Source organism: Eriocheir sinensis, chromosome 55 (assembly GCF_024679095.1).
Source record: "Eriocheir sinensis breed Jianghai 21 chromosome 55, ASM2467909v1, whole genome shotgun sequence".
NCBI classification, from domain to species: Eukaryota; Metazoa; Arthropoda; class Malacostraca; order Decapoda; family Varunidae; genus Eriocheir; species Eriocheir sinensis.
The window spans coordinates 5,121,736-5,144,149 of NC_066563.1; the positions used below are offsets into that span (position 1 = coordinate 5,121,736).

The 22,414-nt window shown below is 46.3% G+C and overlaps 2 protein-coding genes across 4 annotated transcripts; both read left to right on the top strand.

Moving 5' to 3' along the window:
* The first annotated feature begins 6,318 nt into the window (after window positions 1-6,318).
* LOC126983951 (uncharacterized) lies at window positions 6,319-11,639 on the top strand. 2 transcript variants are annotated; one of them, XM_050837213.1, is made up of 5 exons: window positions 6,319-6,597; window positions 7,738-7,903; window positions 8,729-9,038; window positions 9,362-9,493; window positions 9,644-11,639. In XM_050837213.1, exons 2-5 carry the CDS (start codon window positions 7,768-7,770, stop codon window positions 9,756-9,758), a joined length of 693 nt encoding a protein of 230 aa, XP_050693170.1. In that variant the 5' UTR covers window positions 6,319-6,597; window positions 7,738-7,767; the 3' UTR covers window positions 9,759-11,639. The 2 variants fall into 2 exon arrangements, with proteins under 2 accessions (XP_050693170.1, XP_050693171.1); XM_050837214.1 differs by lacking the exon at window positions 8,729-9,038 and adding an exon at window positions 8,485-8,674 and having other exon boundaries at window positions 6,454-6,597.
* A 2,279-nt stretch (window positions 11,640-13,918) lies between these two features.
* Window positions 13,919-21,833, top strand: LOC126983952 (uncharacterized). Of its 2 annotated transcripts, none has more exons than XM_050837216.1 (5): window positions 13,919-14,084; window positions 15,852-16,070; window positions 16,319-16,511; window positions 17,953-18,078; window positions 20,168-21,833. In XM_050837216.1, the coding sequence occupies exons 2-5, from the start codon at window positions 15,887-15,889 to the stop codon at window positions 20,400-20,402; spliced, it is 738 nt and encodes a 245-aa protein (XP_050693173.1). In that variant the 5' UTR covers window positions 13,919-14,084; window positions 15,852-15,886; the 3' UTR covers window positions 20,403-21,833. The 2 variants fall into 2 exon arrangements, with proteins under 2 accessions (XP_050693173.1, XP_050693172.1); XM_050837215.1 differs by lacking the exon at window positions 16,319-16,511 and adding an exon at window positions 16,558-16,798.
* Window positions 21,834-22,414: the final 581 nt, after the last annotated feature.

The window sequence follows — 22,414 nt, forward strand, 5'->3', positions numbered from 1 at the left end:
CAGTTGAGTTGGTTGTCTACAGTGATGCCGAGTAATTTGGTGGACTGGACAACCTGGAGGTGGCGTGAGCCAATAGACAGCAGCGGAGGAGGCACATCTCTCTAGGACGTGCAAACGTGCATCACCATGGTCTTGGTGTGGTTAATAGTGGCATTATTGTCCACCGTCCATGCCTGAAGGTTGTCGAGCGACGCTTGAAGAGGTGCATAGTCTGGATCCCTGTTGTTGACGGGGACGCCCAAGGTGCTGTCGTCAAGATATTTCCAGCGATGCGGTGTGTCCATGAGGGCGTTGTTAATGAGCACCAGGAAGCAAAGCGGACCTATTATAATGCCTTGCGGGACGCCACACGTCAGCTCAAGAGGAGTGGAGACCGAGCCCTGGGAGCGAACTATTTGCTGGCGTGCGCTGAGGAAATCAGTCAGCCACGATACAATATTAGGGTGAAGCCCCAGCTCAGTGGCCTTAGTAATGACAACAGTGTGGTCTACAAGGTCAAATGCTTTCCTGAAGTCGACAAAAGCAAGGGCAAGGGAGGCGTCTCGTTTGTCCAGGTGGCTGTGTATGAAATCTAGGAAGCTGACCAGGCAATGAGCGATGTAATGTGTATATCATAATGTACATGTGTATGTATGACTGTACGTGTGGCGACACCCCGGGGGGGTCGTCACAATGGTTAACAAGGTCAAATGCTTTTGGCCGTGGGAAGCTGTGATGAACTGACACTAGGATCAGCAAATGATGACTTTCATCAACAGTCATCAACCGGAACCCACACCCTTCCGGACGATCTAACAAGCAAATAAAACGAGCGAGCAACGCGAAGACGGGGGAGAAGACGGGAGAAGACGGGTGACGGGCAGGCGAGCGTTGCTCGCTCGTTTTATTTGCTTGTTAGATCGTCCGGAAGGGTGTGGGTTCCGGTTGATGACTGTTGATGAAAGTCATCATTTGCTGATCCTAGTGTCAGTTCATCACAGCTTCCCACGGCCAAAAGCACGACGTGTTGTTAAACATCCTGTTGTGCGACACCGACCGGGTGTCGCCACACGTACAGTCATACATACACATGTACATTATAATATACACATTACATCACTCATTGCCTGGTCAGCTTTCTAGATTTCATACACAGCTAGCTTAGCTTCCATGTCCACGCCTCTAGCCCTGTTTACCTCGCCCTGTATGTACTTAACCCATTTCTTGTTACTTCCATGATTATTTTTATTATCATTGGCATTTCCCGATGTTGTATCGTTGTATCGTTAACATAAATGATGTGCAGCGTGGTTACGAATTACTCCGAATTGTTATATCTCTCTCTCAACCGTAACTTCAGTGACAGTGTGTGGGGGCAGTGAACGGACAACGGTAACTGTCATGTAAGGAGTGTAGCAGTCTTCAAAGGGTGCTTGCTCCTTCTTTTACGCTGCATGGGCAACCAAGAGGTATTTACTTACCTTACTAATCCCACAATGGCTTCTGCCCCTAATCACCCGCTAACAGCAACAGCAGTTAGGCCTTTCGCAGGGTAGCAAGGGAGGCAGATTAGTCGGCCAGGGACTTCTTGTTTCAAAATGAGATTGTCATGGACATTTCATTCGTGTCAGATCAGATCCGGGAGATTAATATCTCTCAGCCGCTCGAAAGTCAATCCCGGGAACGGGGGCACGGCCCTCATAAACAGGAGCGCGTTCACAGGACGGAAGGATTATGATGCGTTTCGGTCACTTTTTCTTGAAACATTTGGGGAAGATGGGCAACACAGCCTCGTAATGGTGGCGAGGTGGCCAGGGTCTACTCACGACTCACTAAATGTTTGTTTACACCGTGGTGCCGTTGAAGATGCAGACGGAAAAAAAAAACGTGCACATATTCCTTACAATGAAGATACTATCGCTGTATTTCAACTAAATATCAATTGTTTATATTTATAATTCCATAATTATATATAAGAAGTGTAATTTAGGTTAATTGAAGACATATTAGACGTCAAAGCGACGCGGAAGATTGGCAACGCTGGTTACTGTGGGTTTCATCATAGTGCTCTCCCAAGCGTGGTGACGTCACGCGCAGTTGGGAGAATTTCTTGGGCGTGTTTCATCACCGCGCCACAAGCACTTCCAAGTAGGATTGGGGGCGGTCTTGGGAGTAACCAGCGTTGCCAATCTTCCGCGTCGCTTTGACGTCTAATATGTCTTCAATTAACCTAAATTACACTTCTTATATATAATTATGGAATTATAAATATAAACAATTGATATTTAGTTGAAATACAGCGATAGTATCTTCATTGTAAGGAATATGTGCACGTAATTTTTTTCCGTCTGCATCTTCAACGGCACCACGGTGTAAACAAACATTAAATTTAGTGAGTCGTGAGTAGACCCTGGCCACCTCGCCACCATGGCCCGCAGCTTGTACTGTGCATCAAATAACACTTGCACATTGATGCTGTGGTAGTTCTTGCGGTTGACGTACACTTCTTCGTGCTCATGTGGGGCCACTATTCTTACGTGGGTGCCATCAGCAGCAGCCACCACACCGGGAAAACCAGCAATTTCGGCAAACTCCGCCTTCATTCTCTGCTGCTCCCCCCGGTTTAAAAGGAACCCCATGAACCGCCTCATATTCTCTTGTGTCACGAGAGCATCCACGGTCTGGGTGATGATTCTGCTGACTGTGGCCCGGGAAACTCCAAAGTCATCTGCGCTGCACTGCTGCATTTTCTCGGTGGCGAGGTATCGCAGAGTCAACGCCACTTTCAGCTCCGCTGTGACCGCACGGCTCCTCTCAGTCCTGTTGCCAATCACGTGTCGCACCAAGTCAGTGACGAACAACAGGCCAGCACGAACCACCCTGTACCTCTTCTTGAACTCGGTGTCATTGTACTCGTTGACCCTCTCGCGCACGATGACGCGTTTCGCGTCATCAAAGTAAAAGGTCCTGGCGCACGATGACGCGAAACGAGTCATAAAAGTAAAAAAAATGATTAAAAATTAAATTTTCGGTGAAAGTGCGTAAAATTTGGAGTGTCATTTGTTGGGATAAGTTTCTTAGAGGTAACATATGGCAACCTTTCTAAGGAACGTAAATGAGGAACGTGGAGCGATTTTTAGTTGTTAGCCTACTCTTACGGGAGAGGAAAAAATACAGTTTTCTTGGTGTAACTCAGGAACTAATAGGCGTACGAAGATTTTGAGGATACCATAAGAATCCTCACTAAATTCCGCTTCGAAACATATATTCGGCTAAAAAAGTTGGCCCACAAAATTTCGAGATAGCAAGTGGGGAAGAGTTGGTACTTAGGATTTATTGTCTACAATACTCTATACGGAGACTTGAAACGAGTGTCTATTGTTTATATATATTTTTCCTCTATTTTTATTTGCGCATGTTCTAGTATCTTACTGTGCGCGAGAGGGTTAAAGATGTCCCTTCTCGGGCGAAAATTCCTTGGTCGGTGCTGGCGGGGTTGTTCACGGGCTGCCATGTTTACAGCCTGACGCTTGGAAACTTCCTTGGGAGCGCTTGGGAGACCCCGCACGGCCTCCCAAGGCGGCGAGCGAGATAGGCAGAGTTCCAAGGCTTGGGAGCTTTCGTGAAACATGCCCAAGGTTTCTCGCACGCTTGGGACTCCTTGAGCACACTTCCAAGGACTTGGGAACTTTGATGAAACCCACCCCAGACCTTGTGATACCACTGTCTGTTGTTGACCTGTTTAAGATTGTGTATTTTATCTGGATAATAGTTTGCTCTGGCGGTTTTGATCTCCCTGATGACTCTGTTCCTAAGCTGTCTGTAGCGGGCAGGGTCTGTGTTGTGGGCCCTGTTTCTCTGCGAGATGAGCCTCTTGACGGTGGGGTTGATCCAGGGGGCGTCAGATGGATGGACTGGGAATGTCTTGACGGGGAAGAAGGTGTGGTAGGCACCAGTAATAGTGTGCTGGTAGTGCTTCCATTTCTGGTTGACGTCTGGCTCATTTGTCACTTCAGTCCAGGGGTGTTGAGTAATCCACTGCCCGAACCGTCTGATGGCCAAGTCGGTTAGGGGCCTGAATGATCTGGCGAAGGATGACTGAGGCAGAGAGGTGGTGTGAGCCGGTTCCCACAGGACTGACAGGTGGCCGCTGCGTCCCACGGGGGGGAGGGGCTGGTGGGGAGTACTGCTGGCTCAGGTCGGTCATGATGAGGTCGAGGGTAGCTTGTTGGTGGGTGGGGAAGTTAACGACCTGAGTGAGATTCAGTTGGTGCATCGTGTCATTAACGTCTAAGCGGTTAAAATCCCCACAGATGACCAACTTGGCAGAGGGGAATCTCACTCTAAGCGCGTCAGCAATGTCAATGATGTGGTCAACCAGCAGCTGTGCAGTGGGCGCGCGAGGAGGGTGATATGCTACACAGTAGATGATGGAGGCAGTGTGGCGAGGATGGCGGGCAGGTGTGACCCTCACCCTCGGGGGTGTCGACCTGAAGGTGTGAAGGAGTGAGCTCGCAGCGGCAGTACAGGGCCACTCCCCCCCCTCTCCTATTAGTCCTGAGATGGTGAAATAGTTCATAGTCATCGATGTTGCAGATCTCAGGAACTATTGCCACGGGTCCGTGATGGCCACCACACCAGCACCAGTGGACCTGACCGTCACCATTAGTTCCTCGATCTTGTTGCTAAGGGAGGTCACATTGGAGAGGAGTAAAGAGGGCAGACTATACCACGCTCGCGGCACCTCAAAATGTTTGTACTCCTTCTCCGCCACTGGTTTGTTCTGACTCACTTTCGTAATGATGACAGGGATGTTTCTCGCCACTCGTCTGCCTCTCCTTCTGCTTCGATTGCGGAAGAGTTTGGTGTTTTTTCAGGCGTGTAATAACGTCCGGCGGAGGGTGGCCGCTCCCTCGCCTTAGTTTTAGGAAGTCACAAGGGCGGTAGCGATGGGTGGCTGGGACGCACATTATTTTTGATACTGGCAGCGGCACAACGCACGCACACACGTATGTTACTCGAAAATGTACAGGATGGTGGCGTTTTCTGGTCGCTATTCACTGATGTGTATGTACAGTTTGTACACTGGTCAACTTTAGCAGGTGTGGTCCTTGTAAGGACCACTATGTGTGTGTGTGTGTGTGTGTGTGTGTGTGTGTGTGTGTGTGTGTGTGCCATACTATTCTTGTATGGAGAGAAAGGAGGAAAAGGAAGCAGAAATTAAGATGTCTCCTCTTCTTCCTCTTCCACCTCCTCTTCTTCCTCCTCCTCTCCTCCCAGACTGTAATTCTAGGTCAGGACATGTGTGGGTTTTCGATCGGCTTTCTTTTTTTTCTGTCTGTCTGTCTGTCTGTGTATCTGTAACTGTCTGTCTCTTTATATGAATGCATGTAAGCTTGCCTGTCTGTCTGTCTTTGTTTTCTCTGTCTGTGTCTGTCTGTCAACCTATCTACCCACCTATGTATGTATGCATTTATCTATGTATTTAAGTATGTATGTATGTATCTATCTATTTATTTATCTGTATCTATCTATCTATGTATATTTTCTCTTATCATTCTTCACGTTCCACTAATCTTCACTTTTTTGCAAACTTCCAAGAAAAAATGAAAGTCCATCGGTTCCAAACTTTCACCCACGCCAAAATGTCTCACTTCCTTTTGCCCGAGAATCGAAAGGACACTTTTTCTGTAATTTCTTCCATCACACATCCAGGCGGTATACGGCTTTCACTTCCTTATTTATCCCACACATACAGTATATATGGGTTACGATCCTCTATTCCGGGGGCGCGTCAGGTGAAGATGAGACGTGATGCATAAGGAAGGGACGACGCGATTAGCATTTCTGAACCACCTGACCGCATTCCCTGGCATTCGATCCGCCTGACCATACACTCTCCATACTTTGACCCCATTGTGTGAAGGGTACTGCATGGTGATAAGACCCCGCCGGTAGTCTACGGGCGCGGGAGATAGGGTATTCAGGGAGGAAGCTGGGCGTCGTGCGTGATCGGGATAGGAATAGCCAAACAGGGTCATGCGTCTTCAGGGGGCGTTGTAATGGGCCTCGATTCCGTTCATAAGGATATCAAGTCAACGGTTCGGTTTGTTGTGTTTCACGGATGAGTTGACGGGGAGTTTGTTTGCCAGTGTTTGCGTTTCGTGTTGTAACCTAATAAGTGTTCTTCAGCGTGGATTAGTAAGTATAGGCATGGCACTTTCTCCTCCTCCTCCTTCTCCCCTTCCTATGCCCACCTCCTCCTCCTTATCCTCCTCCTCCTCCTTCTTCTCCTTGCCATGAGTTGCTAACGTTATCACATTCCCAGGTAAAAAAAGGCTTTGCAGAGCTACATAAAGGCATTCAAAACTCTAATACAGTGATGGTTAAGTCCTCTTTCGTCTCTGCTTGTACGAGGATCCTTCAAGCGGCCGCCGGGTCTCCAAGGGAAGGTGTAAAAAGTCGCGTCAGGCAGGTTATGTGACGAGCGGGTGACGGCGCCTCGGCCTCTCTCCCCGGCACGGCGTCCTGTTGCAGACCTCTCCGAGCGACGCAGCGGTGCACTCGTCTCCGGTCGGCGGCGTGTCGACGTTGGGTTACCGAGATACTGAAGCTAAGGTAGGAGACGGTGGAGACGCCTGTTTAATTGACCAGAGGGGGTGGACGCTGCCGTTTGTTTTGTTTGTGATATTACGTTTTTTTACAGTAAAGGAAACAGCTGAAAGAAAAAAAAAGGTGAGGAAAGAAAAAAGCCCGCTAGTCCCTGCTCCTATCTAAGAGAGTAGTAAAGAGTGGCCAAAAAGAGAGGTCAGTTTCGGGTGGACTTGTTCATTTTGTCTGTGAAGGGATGTATACGCTGCCCTTTGTTTGTTCATGATGTTACTTGGTTATTTTGCTTGTTATTCCGTTTTCCTTGCCCTGTTTTTTTTTGTCCGTGGGTGAGACGGTCAGGTGAAGCGAAGGTGTGTGCGTACCTTGTCGTTCGCTTCGTTCATACTACTTGGTTATTTTGACTGTTATTCAATTTTCTTTGTTCTTTTTTGTGAGTGCGTGGGCGTGAGACGGCCAGGTGAGGTGCCCTATGCTTTGTTCATTTTGTTGCTTGGTTATTTTGCCTGTCATTCAATTTTCTTTGTTCTGATTTGCGTGTGCGCGCGCGTGAGACGGCCAGATGAGGTGCCCTTTGCTTTGTTCATGATGTCGCTTGGTTATTTTGCCTGTTACTCCGTTTTCTTCGCTTTGTTTTTGGGGCATGTGAGTGAGACGTTCCTGAGGTGTTTTGGGTCAACCGCGCATATTGTGATGAATATGAAACTTCGTCATCTCGTCCGGTTCACTGAGCAACATGACGAAACTCTTTTCCGGGTTTCTCTTCCTGCAGATTCAGAGGACATGAACTTTATTTTTTCTAGTTTTGGAATTTAATTGGTAAAGGTGTAGTTGATCTTCAGTGTTCGAGGAGGGAAGCGACATGCAAGACTCATGAGTATATAAGAATGATATTATTTTCACTATCAAGAAATCAATAATGTATAATGATGATATTATGTTCATTATCAAGAAATCTGAGTATATAAGAATGATGTTATTTTCACTATCAAGAAATAAGAGTATATAAGAGTGATATTATTTTCACTGACAAGAATTCAAAGTATATAAGAGTGATGTTATTTTCACAATCAAGAAAGTGGAGAAAGCTTGAACAGCGCTGCCCCACCACCCTGTATTCAGTGTTCCCCCTCTCCGCCTCCCCGCCAGCCCGTGTCGCCGAGTGTTCGTCTCGCCACAATGACGCAGACGCTGAAGATGCTGTTGGTGGTCGCCTGTGTGGTCTCCCTCCGGCCGGTGCTCGCCGCTGCTGAGAGAGACGCAGACGGGGCCGTGGAGGTGGCGGAGCCGAGATACGTCACACACACTGAAAAAAGTGGGTAAAGGCTGCGTTGGTATAGATCGTGTCAATACGTGTGTTGCAATGTGTCACCGCATGTGCTGTCAGCAGGGTGCTCCTAATGTGTCTCAGGTCACGCCACATTAAAACATTGTGCCTGTAACCAATCCATAAGAGAGCTGTTATGTAAAGGATGACTGAGACTTTATAAATGCTACTGTTACCATGTTATCGTTAATGCCGAGAGTGATGATTGGAGGTAAACTCGATCTTTACTATCACCATATATTTTGGGGCTGTGGCTGGGTAGTCTCCGGGGATATAGAGAACACGCCTTCACTCCTTTAGGTGGTGTGTGACCGGGGGGGGGGGGGGGAGAGGGAATGAGCACAGTTTAAATGATAGACAGTAAGGGGTGTGGCAGTACAATGGAGGGGGCAGTCAGCCTCTCTCTCTAGCACGAGGAAGGTTGGGAGGAGCCTGACATCCGTGGTGCAGGGGGAAAGGGGGAGGGGGGGGGGGGTTCAGGGTGTGTGGCAGGAGTCTGACACACGTGCTCCAGGGGAGGAGGGGGGTGCAGGGGGTGTGGCAGGAGTCTGACACAGGTGACCCGGCAGGCATCCTCGGCGCGTTCCTTGGACAGCTCCTCACGCACTGGCTGCTGATCCTCGAGGCTTGGTATCTCATTCTCGGCATCTTCGCGCCAGCCTGGTCTAAACGCAGCTTGTCTTGGAGCCTCCAGGACTGGCTGGCCCCCGCGAGTCCCGAGGGGGCAGAGATGGGGTTTCTGGAGCGAGCCATGAATAGGTGAGTGTGTGTGAGAACCAACCCGGGCTGAGGCGCCGCTTCCCCCCTGCACAGGTTTCCAGGCGAGCGCGATGGAGAAGATCGAGACAGCCTTGCCCATCGCCCTTCACGGCGTTGTTGTCGTGGCGCTCGTTATCTTCTTTCGGGACCTCGCCCTCGGCATTGACGCGAGGCTGCCCGAGGAGGAGGAGGCTGAGCTAGAGTATGACTATAGTGGGTTCGAGAGAAACGACCACTCCTATTACTCTAGACCTGGCCGCGCCCAGAGCAGGCCTGGAGGGAACAGGTACAGGGGCGGGCTGCCGGGGCGGCGGCGCACTGCCCGGGACACCCACGGCTCGTTACTTAGCCACTTCATCGAGAGGTAAGGAAGCCCGGGACGGCGCCGGTGGGTCTTGGCGCTGCCTCTCACTGTCTGGGGTGTGGCTCCCTGGCGGTGACCCAACGCCTCTGTGTGGCTGTGGGGTGTGGCCCACAAACTTAGAGCAAAGCTGAATACCTTCCTCAGTAGCTTTTCTATGTTTGTAAGATACAACAAAAAATAATTACATGAATGAACATCTTCAATCCCCATTTCTTAATGTGATTCTGCCAGTTGGGGGTGAAATAGCTTCCTGTCAGACGTGAACAACACTGCCGGCGCGGCGCGGGGCACGGGCGGGCTAACATTGTTGTCTCCCCGCGCAGAATCGACCCCGTGGACACCACCTTCTCGCTGCTGCGGGTGAACGAGAAGGCGTGCAGGCAGCGGGTCGTGTGTGAGCTGCAACGGTCCGCCTCGGCGCTGCCCGTCATCGGGGATTTCCTCCAGCAGATCAGGTGAGACCAAGCTTGTAATACACTTGGCCTTACCTTCCTGACCACCTGCCGCCACCCTCCCGCCCTCGGAATGTATCACGCCTGAACATTCCCACTCCCATACACGTAACCTTCCACTCCGCTAAACTCTCACACTCTCGTTCCCTCCAGCTCGTCCATCCCCGGTCTTCAGGAATATCGGGAGGCGCAGGAGGCGGGGGCGGCGCTAGAGGACTGCTCTTTGCTCTTTGCCGACTGTTCCGAAGACGGTATTCTGGGAGACTAATGAAGGAGGGATGGTGAGAGGGTTGATAGATGGCCTTCTTCATCCCCCTCCCCCTTTAGGACTCTACTGAAGGAGGGATGGTAAGAGGGATTGACAGAGGTCCTTTTTGACACCCTTCGCCACCAACAGTAACTTTAAGAGACTACTGAAGAAGGAATGGTTAAGAGGGTCGATAGAGGTCCTTTTTCACAACCTTTACCTCCACCGCCCCAGTAACTTTAGAAGAGTACTGAAGAAGGGGTGGTAAGAGGGGTTAGAGAGGACCTTCTTGACCTCCACCATCACCTCCACCTCCACCTCTATCACCAAAAGTTGATTCATACGTTCATACACTCTCTTCCGCGTCCATAGTTTATACACAAAGACATTACTCAGTTACTTCTGTTGTTATTTCATGTTGTTGTTGTTGCTGTTTTTGCAGTTATTTATCATCGTTAGTTATGATAATTATTTTTTTGTTGTTAGGTTTTTATTTTTCATGCAAAAGAGTTTGTTGAATGTTTTTGTGTTGTCTGCTTTTCAGTTTATATGTTTATTTATTATTCTATATATTTATTTATTTATTTATTGTGTGTGAAAGAGAGAGAAAGGAAGAGGAAGAGAAAACGGACTAAGACAGATATATAGACTGATACAGAGAATTAGACAGACACACAGACAGACAGACAGACAGACAGACAGAGAAACACGCAGACATATAAAGACAGACAGCGAAAACAGAATAGGACAGAGAAATAAACCTACACAGAGATAAATAGACAGACTCATAGACAGACAGACAGACAGAAAGACAGACATGAATACAAACCTTTAAACAGACAGACGGACAGGCAACGAGGTAACTAGACTTATGACTGTTGACCGCGAATGACTGAAGGTGCGATGACTGGTAGTGACTGATGACTTCTGACTCAACCAAAGAACATTCCCAGACTTGACTAACTGGGATGACTGATGAGAATGATGACTAGCAATGGCAAAACAGGCAATTAGACGACTATTATTAAGCAGTGATGACGAGAACTTGACGACAAAGGAAATGGATCAACTCTTGACGATGACAGATCTGACTGACCCTGACCTAACTATTCCCAATGATGACTGAGTGAAAGATTACGTGACACCCTGATGACGAGGACTAAAAAAAAGAAGTGAATGATTAAAGGAAGAAAAAAAAAAGGACTGAAAACACGTGACTGATATTTGACAACTGACTTACGTGACTGACTGACCGACTGAGTGATTGACTGACTGACTGACTGACTGACTGATCTGGAGACAAAGAAGAAAGGACGTGAGGAATGACTAACGGCCAAGATTTATCCAACAGCAGCATTGGACATTCCTAAATTGCTCTTGTCTTAAGCTTACTAAGGGGTTTGATTGCTTTATTTAACGTTGGATGCTGGGTTTTGTTTTGCCAGTGTTAGAAGAGTGTTTGAAAATTAAGTGGAAGTGAATAGCAGTAGATAATATTTAGACGTAAGGCAAGAAAATAGAACTGTTAGATTAGAAAAAAGAAGGTTAATTAAGCTGTGTTGTTGGGCTTTAGTTTGTTCATTGAAATTTGTCAGCTGTGTGTTAGGAAAAGAGTGCATAAAAGGGTTAGTTTCGTTTTACAGATTACCGGTTTAAATGAGGCTGTTGTTGATTTTGTTAAGAGTGTGTTATGGTTGAGCTTAATTTCTTGTGTCTCTTACTCTGTTGTGAAAATCAATCCTTGTGTTTTCTTTCGTGCATCCTAATTTAAGAACTTATTTCTACATGTGTTGCTATTCCTCATTATTTACCTACATGTTTATTTATTTATTTATTTGGAGAGAAAGGGAAACCTGCAAAGTCAATTGTCTAAAATTGAAATAAAGTCATTGTTGTAAGATATTTGAGGGTATGAATTTAATTATTCCCTGTTCGTTATGCATAAAATGATGTATGAATAAATGGATATGAAATAATATAAATGAGCGTTTACAAGCAACACGCAAGTATTCGCATACAAGTGATACACAACTAATCTTATAAATAATTTAATAAGAATATATAACCCAAGTTCATAAAAGAATTAGTATTATAAGGGATAAATGGATGAGTGCATGAAGAAGTGAACAAAGGAAATGATGATTTTAAGGATGCAGTATATATAAAAACAAACATGAGACCATCTAACTCCTTATGGAGGAGGAATAATAATGCCACATATATGCTGTTATTGTTCTTGGAGTTGCTGTTCCACTTCGGTGTGTTGATACCGGCGTCACGGTCTGTTAGGGAACCGTTACCTGCTTACTCAGTCTTGATAAATAAATCATTCATATAACGTTCAGTACTGAAAACATACTAAACAGACTCGTTGAAATTATCATATGGAATATATATTTTCTAGTACGTATGGCATGAACAAACAACATAATGAAGAACTGTCACTCTGCTTCTACGTAAGGTTCTTCTGTTCGTAGCTAGCAACCATTGACAAACAGAAGGATCAATAAGCAACTCTACACTGCTCGCTAAACTACTAAAAAGTAACTACGAATGAAACACATAACACAACGGCAAGTAACTAGAAAAGAGGCGGTGGCTGAGTGGTTAGCGTGTCTGCGCCGTGTCCAGGATGATGGGAGTTCGCGTTCCGGCACGCCGCCACAATCTGGTATTTTTCAGTCACCGCTGACTGGCCTAAGACGATCCACATGCCATCCTGATGACCGCCTATCAACCTGGACTCTCTGTTCCGGGGGGGCAGCACGAGCCAAGCAAGATAAACACAAAAAATACTTGCCTGCGCCATAACAGGCTGGGGCCAACCATCAAGCCCCACCAAGAAAGTCTACCGGCGCCTCGGACAGAAACGTAAAAAAAAATAATAATACACTAATACTACATCTACTAGACATTTGATTCAACTTAAACAAAACGCTCCTCCCCGACCCTCGCCGCCGCCACCACCAGTCCTTCCATCCCGGCAACATGGCTGCCCAGGTGATTCACGGAGACCTCGCACCTAATGGGAATATTAATTAAAGTCCAAAGGCCCTCTCAGCAGGAAGGATTAAAGAAAATGGTCAATGTCAAGGCGAAGGCTATCTCTCTCTCTCTCTCTCTCTCTCTCTCTCTCTCTCTCTCTCTCTCTCTCTCTCTCTCTCTCTCTCTCTCTCTCTCTCTGTCTGTTTCTCTCAAACTTACGCACATCACACAAACACAAAACGGATACAACGAATACAGGGCAACTCTCTCTCTCTCTCTCTCTCTCTCTCTCTCTCTCTCTCTCTCTCTCTCTCTCTCTCTCTCTCTCTCTCTCTCTCTCTCTCTCTCTCTCTCTGTAGGGCATGTGTGTGTGTGTGTCTACGTCGTCCATGACTAGAAATGAGGACATGCGGAGATCAGAACACGGTTTGAATCCATAACCACACTACCAAGAAGGCGAACACTGTCCTTGAGACCTCACTCACGCCCTCTAGGTGCTGACGGACGCCCTGGACAGCTTATAACAACGCAGAAGGTTTTCGGTAATGCTGGTTTCTGAAAGTTTTGTTTTTCTTACTGTTTATCATGTATTAAAATCGTTATCCGCATGTTTCACCGTCACATATTATCAGTCCTCCACCGGTATATGTCTTTCTTCAACTGTTGTTCTCTTTTTTTTGTTTTATTATCCGACATTATCACCTTTTATAGCGTCCGCATCGTTATCAGAGTTTATTATTCCAGCACCGGTTACAGATCTTTCCCAATGCCTTCCACACTCCGTCAAGTATAGGTCTTTCTGCGACTATTGTTGTTATAGTTTACCAATCATTAGCATCGTTATCATCATCCGCATCATTCATTATATATCAGAAACGGAAGAAGCTAAAAAGAAGAGAGATAAAGGAGGAGGAGGAGCCCAAAGAAGGGAGGAGGACGAGACAGAAAAAGGAGAGAAAAGCAAAAAGCAAAAGGAGGATGTGGAGGAGGAGGAAGCGGAGGAAGATGAGACGTTAAAAGAAGGAGATGAAGACGAGACAGCAAAAGAAAGAAGGAGAATGAAAAGACATGAGCGGAAGAGGAGGAGCAGGAAGAAGATGGCTTAGAGTGGGGATTAAGCAATAGGAAATGGATTGAGGGCGGTGGGCAGGCGGGCTAGCGGGTAGGTGGGTAGGTGGGTAAGCAAGTAAGTGGGTTAGTTAGACGAGGTGGTGTCCTGCATCCGACCACCTACCCAGCAAGCCAGCCACCCAGGGCCTCCGTTCCCTTTGCCTCCACAATCCACTCGCGACGGCTGCTGTGGATGCACGTGTCTCGTCCTGCTCGGGCCAAGGTGTGCACGGAACCTCTCGCCGCTGACAGGTAAGATGAAGTTGCTGCCTATGTGGCTTGTAGGCTTTCTTGAGAGTCTCTTGGGCGACCACATCCGTTAGTGGAGCAGGCGAATTTTATTTATAGTGGCTGCCGTGATATATGACTCGTGCTTGGCCCATGCTGCCCATCTTCATTGTGCATCGGCGGGAGTCGATCTTAGGTCCCCGGGTTCACCACGCCTACATGCTGCCCACTCGGCCACCGCCTCCCCCGCCTTGCTAGATCCATCTCAAAACATTACTTCGGTTTAAATTGTGTTCGTTAGTTTCTTTTGATTGAAGCCACGCCTTGATCCATCTCAAAACATTACTTTCTTAGTGGGTTTTGGGTTAAATTGTGTTCTTAATAGTTTGTTTTGTTTGTTTGGAAAAGCTTACACAAATCATACATAAAAGATCACAACAACAGCAACATGGCTCATCGTTCTTGCATGCACTCCACGTCGCAAATCTTAGCGCTGTTCATTACGTCGCCTTGGTAAGCTGCGGCGTGTTCGTGTCTCCGCTTGTCCCACAGTAACTATCAGAAGCATCAGGTCTTGCGTAGAATTCTCGATGCGCTTGCCTCCTCTTCTGCGCCCTCCCATGACAATCAGTATTCAATAGAGGCTTTGTAGTTGTACCTCTAGTAGCACTTTGCAGCAGACAGACACCCTCGTAATTAACACATGAATGGCCGTGAATTGTCAAGGTAAAAAAATGATGTTCTACGGTCCATCTCTTATTCCTTTTAATGCTACTGCTTCGCTCTTGTCTGCGTTGTGGTCGTGAATGGTCGTGAATTGCCAAGGCGGATAAATGGTGTTGCCTCACGGTCTATCTTCCTTTAATGCGTTTGCTTCGTTCTCGTCTAAAGGGGTTATTACACTGGGCAAATTTTCCGTGGATCTTCAGTCAAACCACGATTTCCGCTAGCGTGGTTCTCAATTATTTCTTGTTATTGCTGCTGATGATGATGGTGAGTAATACCGTCGTCCTTCAGTGAAATCTACCGTAGCTTTGGAAGATCGCGGACACGTCAGAAAACCACGCAAATATGAGAACCACGCCAGCGGAAATCGTGGTTTGACTGAAGATCCACGGAAAATTTGCCCAGTGTAATAGCCCCTTTAGTCTCCCGCTTGTTGTTTTAGGCACTGAAATGAAATGAGAGATGATGAGAGATGAGAGACGATGAGTGATGAGCCAAATGAGAGTGGTTGTGTTGTTTGCCCATTGCCTTCACTCTGAGGTAGGAGCTGGTGTTCTCATTCCTATCTCTTAAATGTTACTGCATTACGTTTTCTTCATCGCTTTAAGTCTGTGGCGGGAAAAGGCTGTCTTACCCACGTCACATAATCGTATACACTGTGGCCGCGTACCGTCCCGCCTCCTCAGTTTGTATGGGGAATAATATAGAGAGGGAAGAGAGCACCTTATACACCCCTTCCCCAGCCAGCCTAACGGGACATACAGGGTGAAGGGAGTAAGGTAATAGGGAAGGGCAGGTATGTAGGGTGTTACTGTCCTTGCATCCCCCATCCACAAGCCTTATCTAACCAGTCCTGCCCATGACCCCCATCTTGGAATAGCAGTACAAGTTTACACTAATCAGTTGTACTATTATTTCTCTCTAAAACGTCTATCTACGAAGCTTTCCATCTCTCACATTGAGTCACGCGTTTCGTTTATAAGGAAAGAGACACTGAAGTTAAGTTGACGGAAAACCTTGGTAAGAATAAACGTCTAAATATAATCTCTTCTCTCCTATATACAGATATAAACATTCCTCTTAAGCTGGGAAACGCAACAATGACGATGCACTGGACGATAAGGACGTTACTCTTGGCTGTCTTCTTCGCCTCGTTAGCCTGGGCAGCCGAGGTCCACAAGAACGCGAAGGAAGTTGAAGTGATCGAAGCAAGTCCCAAAGAGGAGGCTCTCAACACGGACATCAGCGGACCAGAGCAGAAAGTCATATCCGTCGGCAACGTAGGTGAGTAAACGTCAAAATGTAAGTCTTTAGAACAATTGTGACGCTGCCCTGTGGTTATGGGTGTCACGCGTGGCTCATTGAGGCTGGAGCGAGTTCATGGGTGAGATGGTTGACGGAAATGCTGGTTGAGTCACTCCACGGGGTTGGTTGTGTGTGTGGTTGAAGAGTATATGATGGTGTAATGGTGTGTGTGTGTGTGTGTGTGTGTGTGTGTGCGAAAGCAGTGTCTGACGGGCGTCCCCGGACAGAGGGCCTGGGCGTGTACCTGGTCCAGATCAGCACCATGTCGTACCTCATGCTGGTCGCCGTCTACATCGTCTACAACGCGTTCCTGCCGCCCGTCAATAACCGCCGTAGCCTCTCCTGGAACCCCTGGGACATGGTGACCGAGATCGCCGAGAACAACAAGCGCATGGGGCTGCTGATGAAGGTGACCGACAGGTGGGTTGTCATCACGCTCCATGCTCTCACGCTTTCCTCCGAACAGGTCAAGACGCCACAAAAGTTGCCGTCGCCGCCTCCGTCGTGCTCACCGGCATTTGGTGCGGCGTGATGTTGCTCATCGCCGAGTTCATCAGGGGCATCGGCGCCAGGATTTACCCGGTGATTGAGGGGCAGGGGGATGAGGAGGTGTTTGACGACGAGCTGAATCTTGTCTTGGTTGGGCGTAGCGCCGCTCGCCGCCGACCGGCGAGGACCATTAGCATCCTGGAGTGGGCTTTCAGAGGGTGAGTCTGGGGGACACGCGCATCACGCCCTTCCTTGCCTTCCTGGGGATTGAGATTTCCGTCGCGACGAACTTCGTCACGTGACAGTCACCAACTTATCGTAGTAAATTTAATAAGAATCTCTCTGACGAGAGACGAAATCAATATTCTAAAGACTTGATTCACGCCTGAAACAAACACTGAGTGAAGGATTTTGAGGAGAATCTCAGAAGTCAAGGAAGAACGTGACGCACACACACACACACGCGCACACACACACACACGCACACACACACACACACACACACACACACACACACACACACACACACACACACACAGAAACAAGTAGCGGGGGAGACAGCCACACGGGCACACACACGGGCTCAGGTATATGAACCACACCTGTGTGTGTGCACACACCTGGCCACACACTTGGCTCACTGCATGAATCCCTCGGCCACACCTGTACATGCAATCACAGCAGGAAGTGTCCCCCCACCCCTCCCCTCGCCTGTGTTTATTCCTCCTCCTCCTTCATCGGCCAGGTAGGTTTCGGTTATAAAAAAAAACCTTAAAAGCAAAAATCCATTGCAAAATTATGAAAGGTGTCCTGCCTGTGATGATCTATGCAGTGAACGAAAATGAAAAAAAAAATGAAAATTCTTGTTTTAATGTTTTAATGCATGATACTGGTTAGTTTACTTAGCCGAAAGTAAGACCATAAGTCAAGATTACAATTTTCATATTTATCATGGCACTGCCTTCTTTTTACGAATCACTGAACAAAGAACATCATATCACAGCAGGTATTTAGTCTTCAAAAATACATATATAGTAGTTTTTATTTATTTATCATGAGACAGTCTTGAATACCAGTCTCTGAAGTAAAAAAAAATGTTACAGTAGTTTTGTAGTTTTGAAAAATACATATACGGAAGTTATTTATATCCTTTCATCATGGGACACTTGCATACGAGTCCTTAAAGAAAAAAAACAACAACATTAAATTACAGTTCTTTTGCAGTCTTGAAAATACTAGGTATACAGAAGCTTTTATAAACCATGAGACTGTCTTGCACGCGAGTCCTGGCAATACAAGAATGAGGAGGAATCACGCGATTGCAGGAGACGAGTAGCAGAGTTTGATTAAGTGTCTGTCTTCTTTTCCCCAGCATCGAGTCCATCAACTCCAGACTTCACGAGGAGGAGCGAGACAAATGCCGGAAGCTCACCCTCTGCATGCTCGGGAGTGTCACGTCCGGGTACTCCCTCGCTCAGAGCTTTTTCCAGGTCATCAGGTGAGGCAGCGTTGCTTCTCTCACCCGAGGCTGTGTTCTTGTATTCCCCTCACCTCCTACTGACCTGTTTGTTGGCGGACTCTCTATTTCTTTCTTTCTTTCTCTTTCCCCCTCTCATTGTAGCTTTCTAACTCTCTCTATACCCTTTTCATTTATCCAATACGTTCTTATCTAAGGTTATTTTTGTCTGTTTATTCAAGGTCAGTTTCTTCTTATTCGTTTTTCTTATCCTCTTCCTTATATTCGCCTTTCTCTTCCTCCTCCTCCTTCTTGCCGTCCATGTCATCTTCATTTATCCAATACGTCCTTATCCATGGTTGTTTTGTTTGTTTTTCATGGGCTGTTTCTTCTTTTATGTTCTCCTTATTCTCCTCCTCTTCCTCATCATCGTCCTCCTTCTCCACCTTGTCTTCGTCCTCCTCCTGCACCTTGTCTTCGGCCTCCTTCTCCACCTTGTCTTCGTCCTCCTCCTCCACCTCGTCTTCGGTCTTCTTCTCCACCTCGTCTTCGGCCTCATTCTTTCCTCCTTTCGGTCGCCACTAACGATTCAGCGTCAGTGCGTCTCAGTAGCTCAACGTCACTCGCTTTCTAAAGACAAATAACGCGACACCTTCATTAGTATGCATCCATCTACCCGAGGAGCTTCTTCTTACCCTCGGCACTCCTCGCGGCTCGTCCTCCTCACCTCGTTACCTCCTTTTCTCCTCCACTCACCTCATGGCTAATACGTATGCAGGCTCGTCCCTCGCTCCTCTGCCTAACATAACAGATCTAGACCCTTCCCTTGTTTTCTTCTTCGTGTCCTCCTTTAGTTGACAGGTGAATTTTACGTTGACTCAGAATGCTTCCTAAGAGACTGAGTTGTTGGTTTCTTATTGGACTCACGGAATTGATATGTGGTGATGCTGTATTGTCGTTTTCAGGAGGCTTTCAATACTCTGTCATTTGGTTACTCCTGAGAGCCGTCCAATCTGCTTTCCTCATTCATAAGACATGACCACGAGGCTGCAAGAAACCTTATTGGAGATTGTCAGTTTATGAGCGATGGTGATGGTGTAATTTGGCTTTTGGGTGGCTTACAATAACCTATCATTTGCATATCTCTGGAGACAATGCTTTCTTTTACCATATGCTTTCCCTACCCATACAACAAGATGACAGGAATACCGAGAGAAAACCACTGGAGATTGTCAGTTTACGGTTGTATAATATCGGTTTTAGGTGGCTTTCAACACTCTATCATTTGCATATCTCTGGAGACAATGCATTCTTTTACCATATGCTTTCCCTACCCATACAACAAGATTACAGGAATACCGAGAGAAAACCACTGGTGATTGTCAGTTTACGGTTGTATAATATTGGTTTTAGGTGGCTTTCAACACTCTATCATTTGCATATCTCTGGAGACAATGCATTCTTTTACCATCTGCTTTCCCTACCCATACAACAAGATTACAGGATTACCAAGAGAAAATCCACTGGAGATTGTCAGTTTACGGTTGTATAATATCGGTTTTAGGTGGCTTTCAACACTCTATCATTTGCATATCTCTGGAGACAATGCATTCTTTTACCATATGCTTTCCCTACCCATACAACAAGATTACAGGATTACCAAGAGAAAATCCACTGGAGATTGTCAGTTTACGGTTGTATAATATCGGTTTTAGGTGGCTTTCAACACTATCATTTGCATATCTCTGGTAACCATGCAATCTTTTTCAATGTGCTTTCCCCATCATTAAGACCAGACTATAGTGACATAAGAAAACTAATTTGTACTCACAGCTTTATAGGAGACTGTTACGTAATGTTTAAGATCGCTTTCTGCTGGCTTTCAACAACCTATCATTTGCTTATTCCTGAGAACCATGAAAATAGCTATCCTCTGTCCTACCATCCTTACAACAAGACTACAAGAATACTTAAATATAATCCTCCTCCCTATTCCTATCCATGCGAAAAGACTACAAGGCACAGGAAAGCTTAACTGTACTCCTTCCTCCTTTTCCTATCCATAAGAAAAGACTATTAGGATATACAAGAAAACTAATTGGTGCCCTTCCTCCCTTATTCTTGCCATCAGGCCCGCCGTCCCTCTCCTCGACAACAACTGGGAAGGACTGGTTGCCGGGCAGGCGCGAGAGGATTGCAACGTGATGTACGAGAGGTGTCCTATCGGCATCCTGAGCTCCTTCTTCAGACCTAACCCGCCGGCAGCAAACGCCACCACCACCACTACCACCACCTCCACCCCATCAACCACCTCCACCACCACAACTCCGCTCCCACGCCGCACATCCACCTTGCCGCCGCCCTAACCACCCTGCCCCAATCCCCCAACCATCCATATGCCAAACCATGAGAACATAAGCAACCACACGACACTTGAGAGAGAGAGAGAGAGAGAGAGAGAGAGAGAGAGAGAGAGAGAGAGAGAGAGAGAGAGAGATAACAGAGAAAGAATAATAATAACATAAGTATTAGACAGACAGATTGACAGAGAGACAGACAGGAAAACACACAGAAAGACAGACAGGAAAGCACACAGAAAGACAGACAGAAGCGCGAACAGACACACAGAGACAGAGAATGACAGAGACAGACAGAGAGAGGTTCAGATACCCCTCAAAAAGAAAAGAAAACTATACAAAACAATACCAAATAAAGACAGTGAGTAGGAAAACAGTTAAGGCACTCATGAGGAACGGAATGACAAACAAGAGAGAGAGAGAGAGAGAGAGAGAGAGAGAGAGAGAGAGAGAGAGAGAGAGAGAGAGCACAACGCGTCAAAACCTCATCCCTACCTCTTCGTTCTAAACACCTGCGGGGGGGGGGGGGGGGGGTTTAGATTGGGATTTTTAGACCCTTCCATCTCTTACTTCAGCTATTTCCAAAGGTCAAAAAGAAGATCAATCGGGTTCTCATGAGTGTTTTTTTAAGTTCATACTACAGAGGAAGGATCATACTATTACCAGGGTCATAAAACTACCCCTGGATATACCCACAACTCCTACGAAAGGCTTGTCACGTAGGTGTGCTTGGAGGACGAAATGTTTAGTAAGAGTGCCCTGAGTAGTCGCTGGGTGGGTGACCTGAGGAGGGAGTAAAGAATATTCTGTCCACACTGATTCGGGTATGTGACAGAAATTATAACATTCGCTCAGGAGGGATTGAATGACGTCATTAGCCCCGCCATTACGGTAACAGAACACCCACCCACCCACCCACCCACACACACACACACACACACACGTTTGTTATTGTTGCTATCTTGGTTGTGGTTTTTATGTTGTTATTGTTAAAAATGATAATGATGATGATGATGATGATGGTGTTTGGTTGGAGTTGTTGGTATGGTTGTTTTCTTCTTCATAATACTGTTAATGGTGATGACAATGATAGTTATGGTTATGATGATTATATAAAGTTACCGATAATATAATGACGGTGGTGATGAACATGATAAAGAGGATATTGGTAATTGGTTGTTGGTTTAGTTATTGTTATTGTTGTTGTTGTTGTTGTTGTTGTTGTTGTTGTCATGAGGCGAGGCCCGGTTAGTCACTTAGTTAAATAGATATTTATGTATTTATTTATTGAACTTATCTTTATTTATTTATTCGTATATCAGTAATTTACTGATGTACTATTTCTTCTGTATTTATCTCGTATGTTGGTATGATGCCCTCGCTGGTTGAGGGAAACACTAATCAAACGCTGTTTTTCCCTAAATAAACATTGGAAATAACTCTCTTGGTCCTCATTCTCCTTTGTCATTTCTCAGGTTTCCTTTGTTTTCACTCAACTCGCACCACGCTGTCTCTTATCATCATTATATATCATTACATATCATATATTTTATTTCATAAACACGAAAACAAACATCAGATATAACTTAAGTATACACAGCCATTCAGTAAGGCAACACAGATGGAATATAGTTAGGTAATCTACTTTCTCTTATTTTCTTTTTTATTTTTCTTCTTTTTCTTCTTATTCTTTTTCTTTTTCTTCTTCTTCTTCTCTTTCCTTCAAATTTCTCACTTCTATTCCTTTCCAGTTCTCTTTTCCTTCCTGCCATACTCCTCCTCCTCCTCCTCCTCTTAATTTACACTGAATATGTACTCCCAAACGAAACTCCTATGACATAAGTACGAGTCTGCCCTTTACAACACAGCTGCGGCGAAATCGTGATGCAACAGACTATAACGCAGTGCAGACACGTCCAAAGAAAACGAAGTAGAAGGAGTAACTCATGTAAAAGAACAAACACCTCATCAGTCCTCATTTAGATACCACACCAAACACACATCCGCCACAATAATTAGTG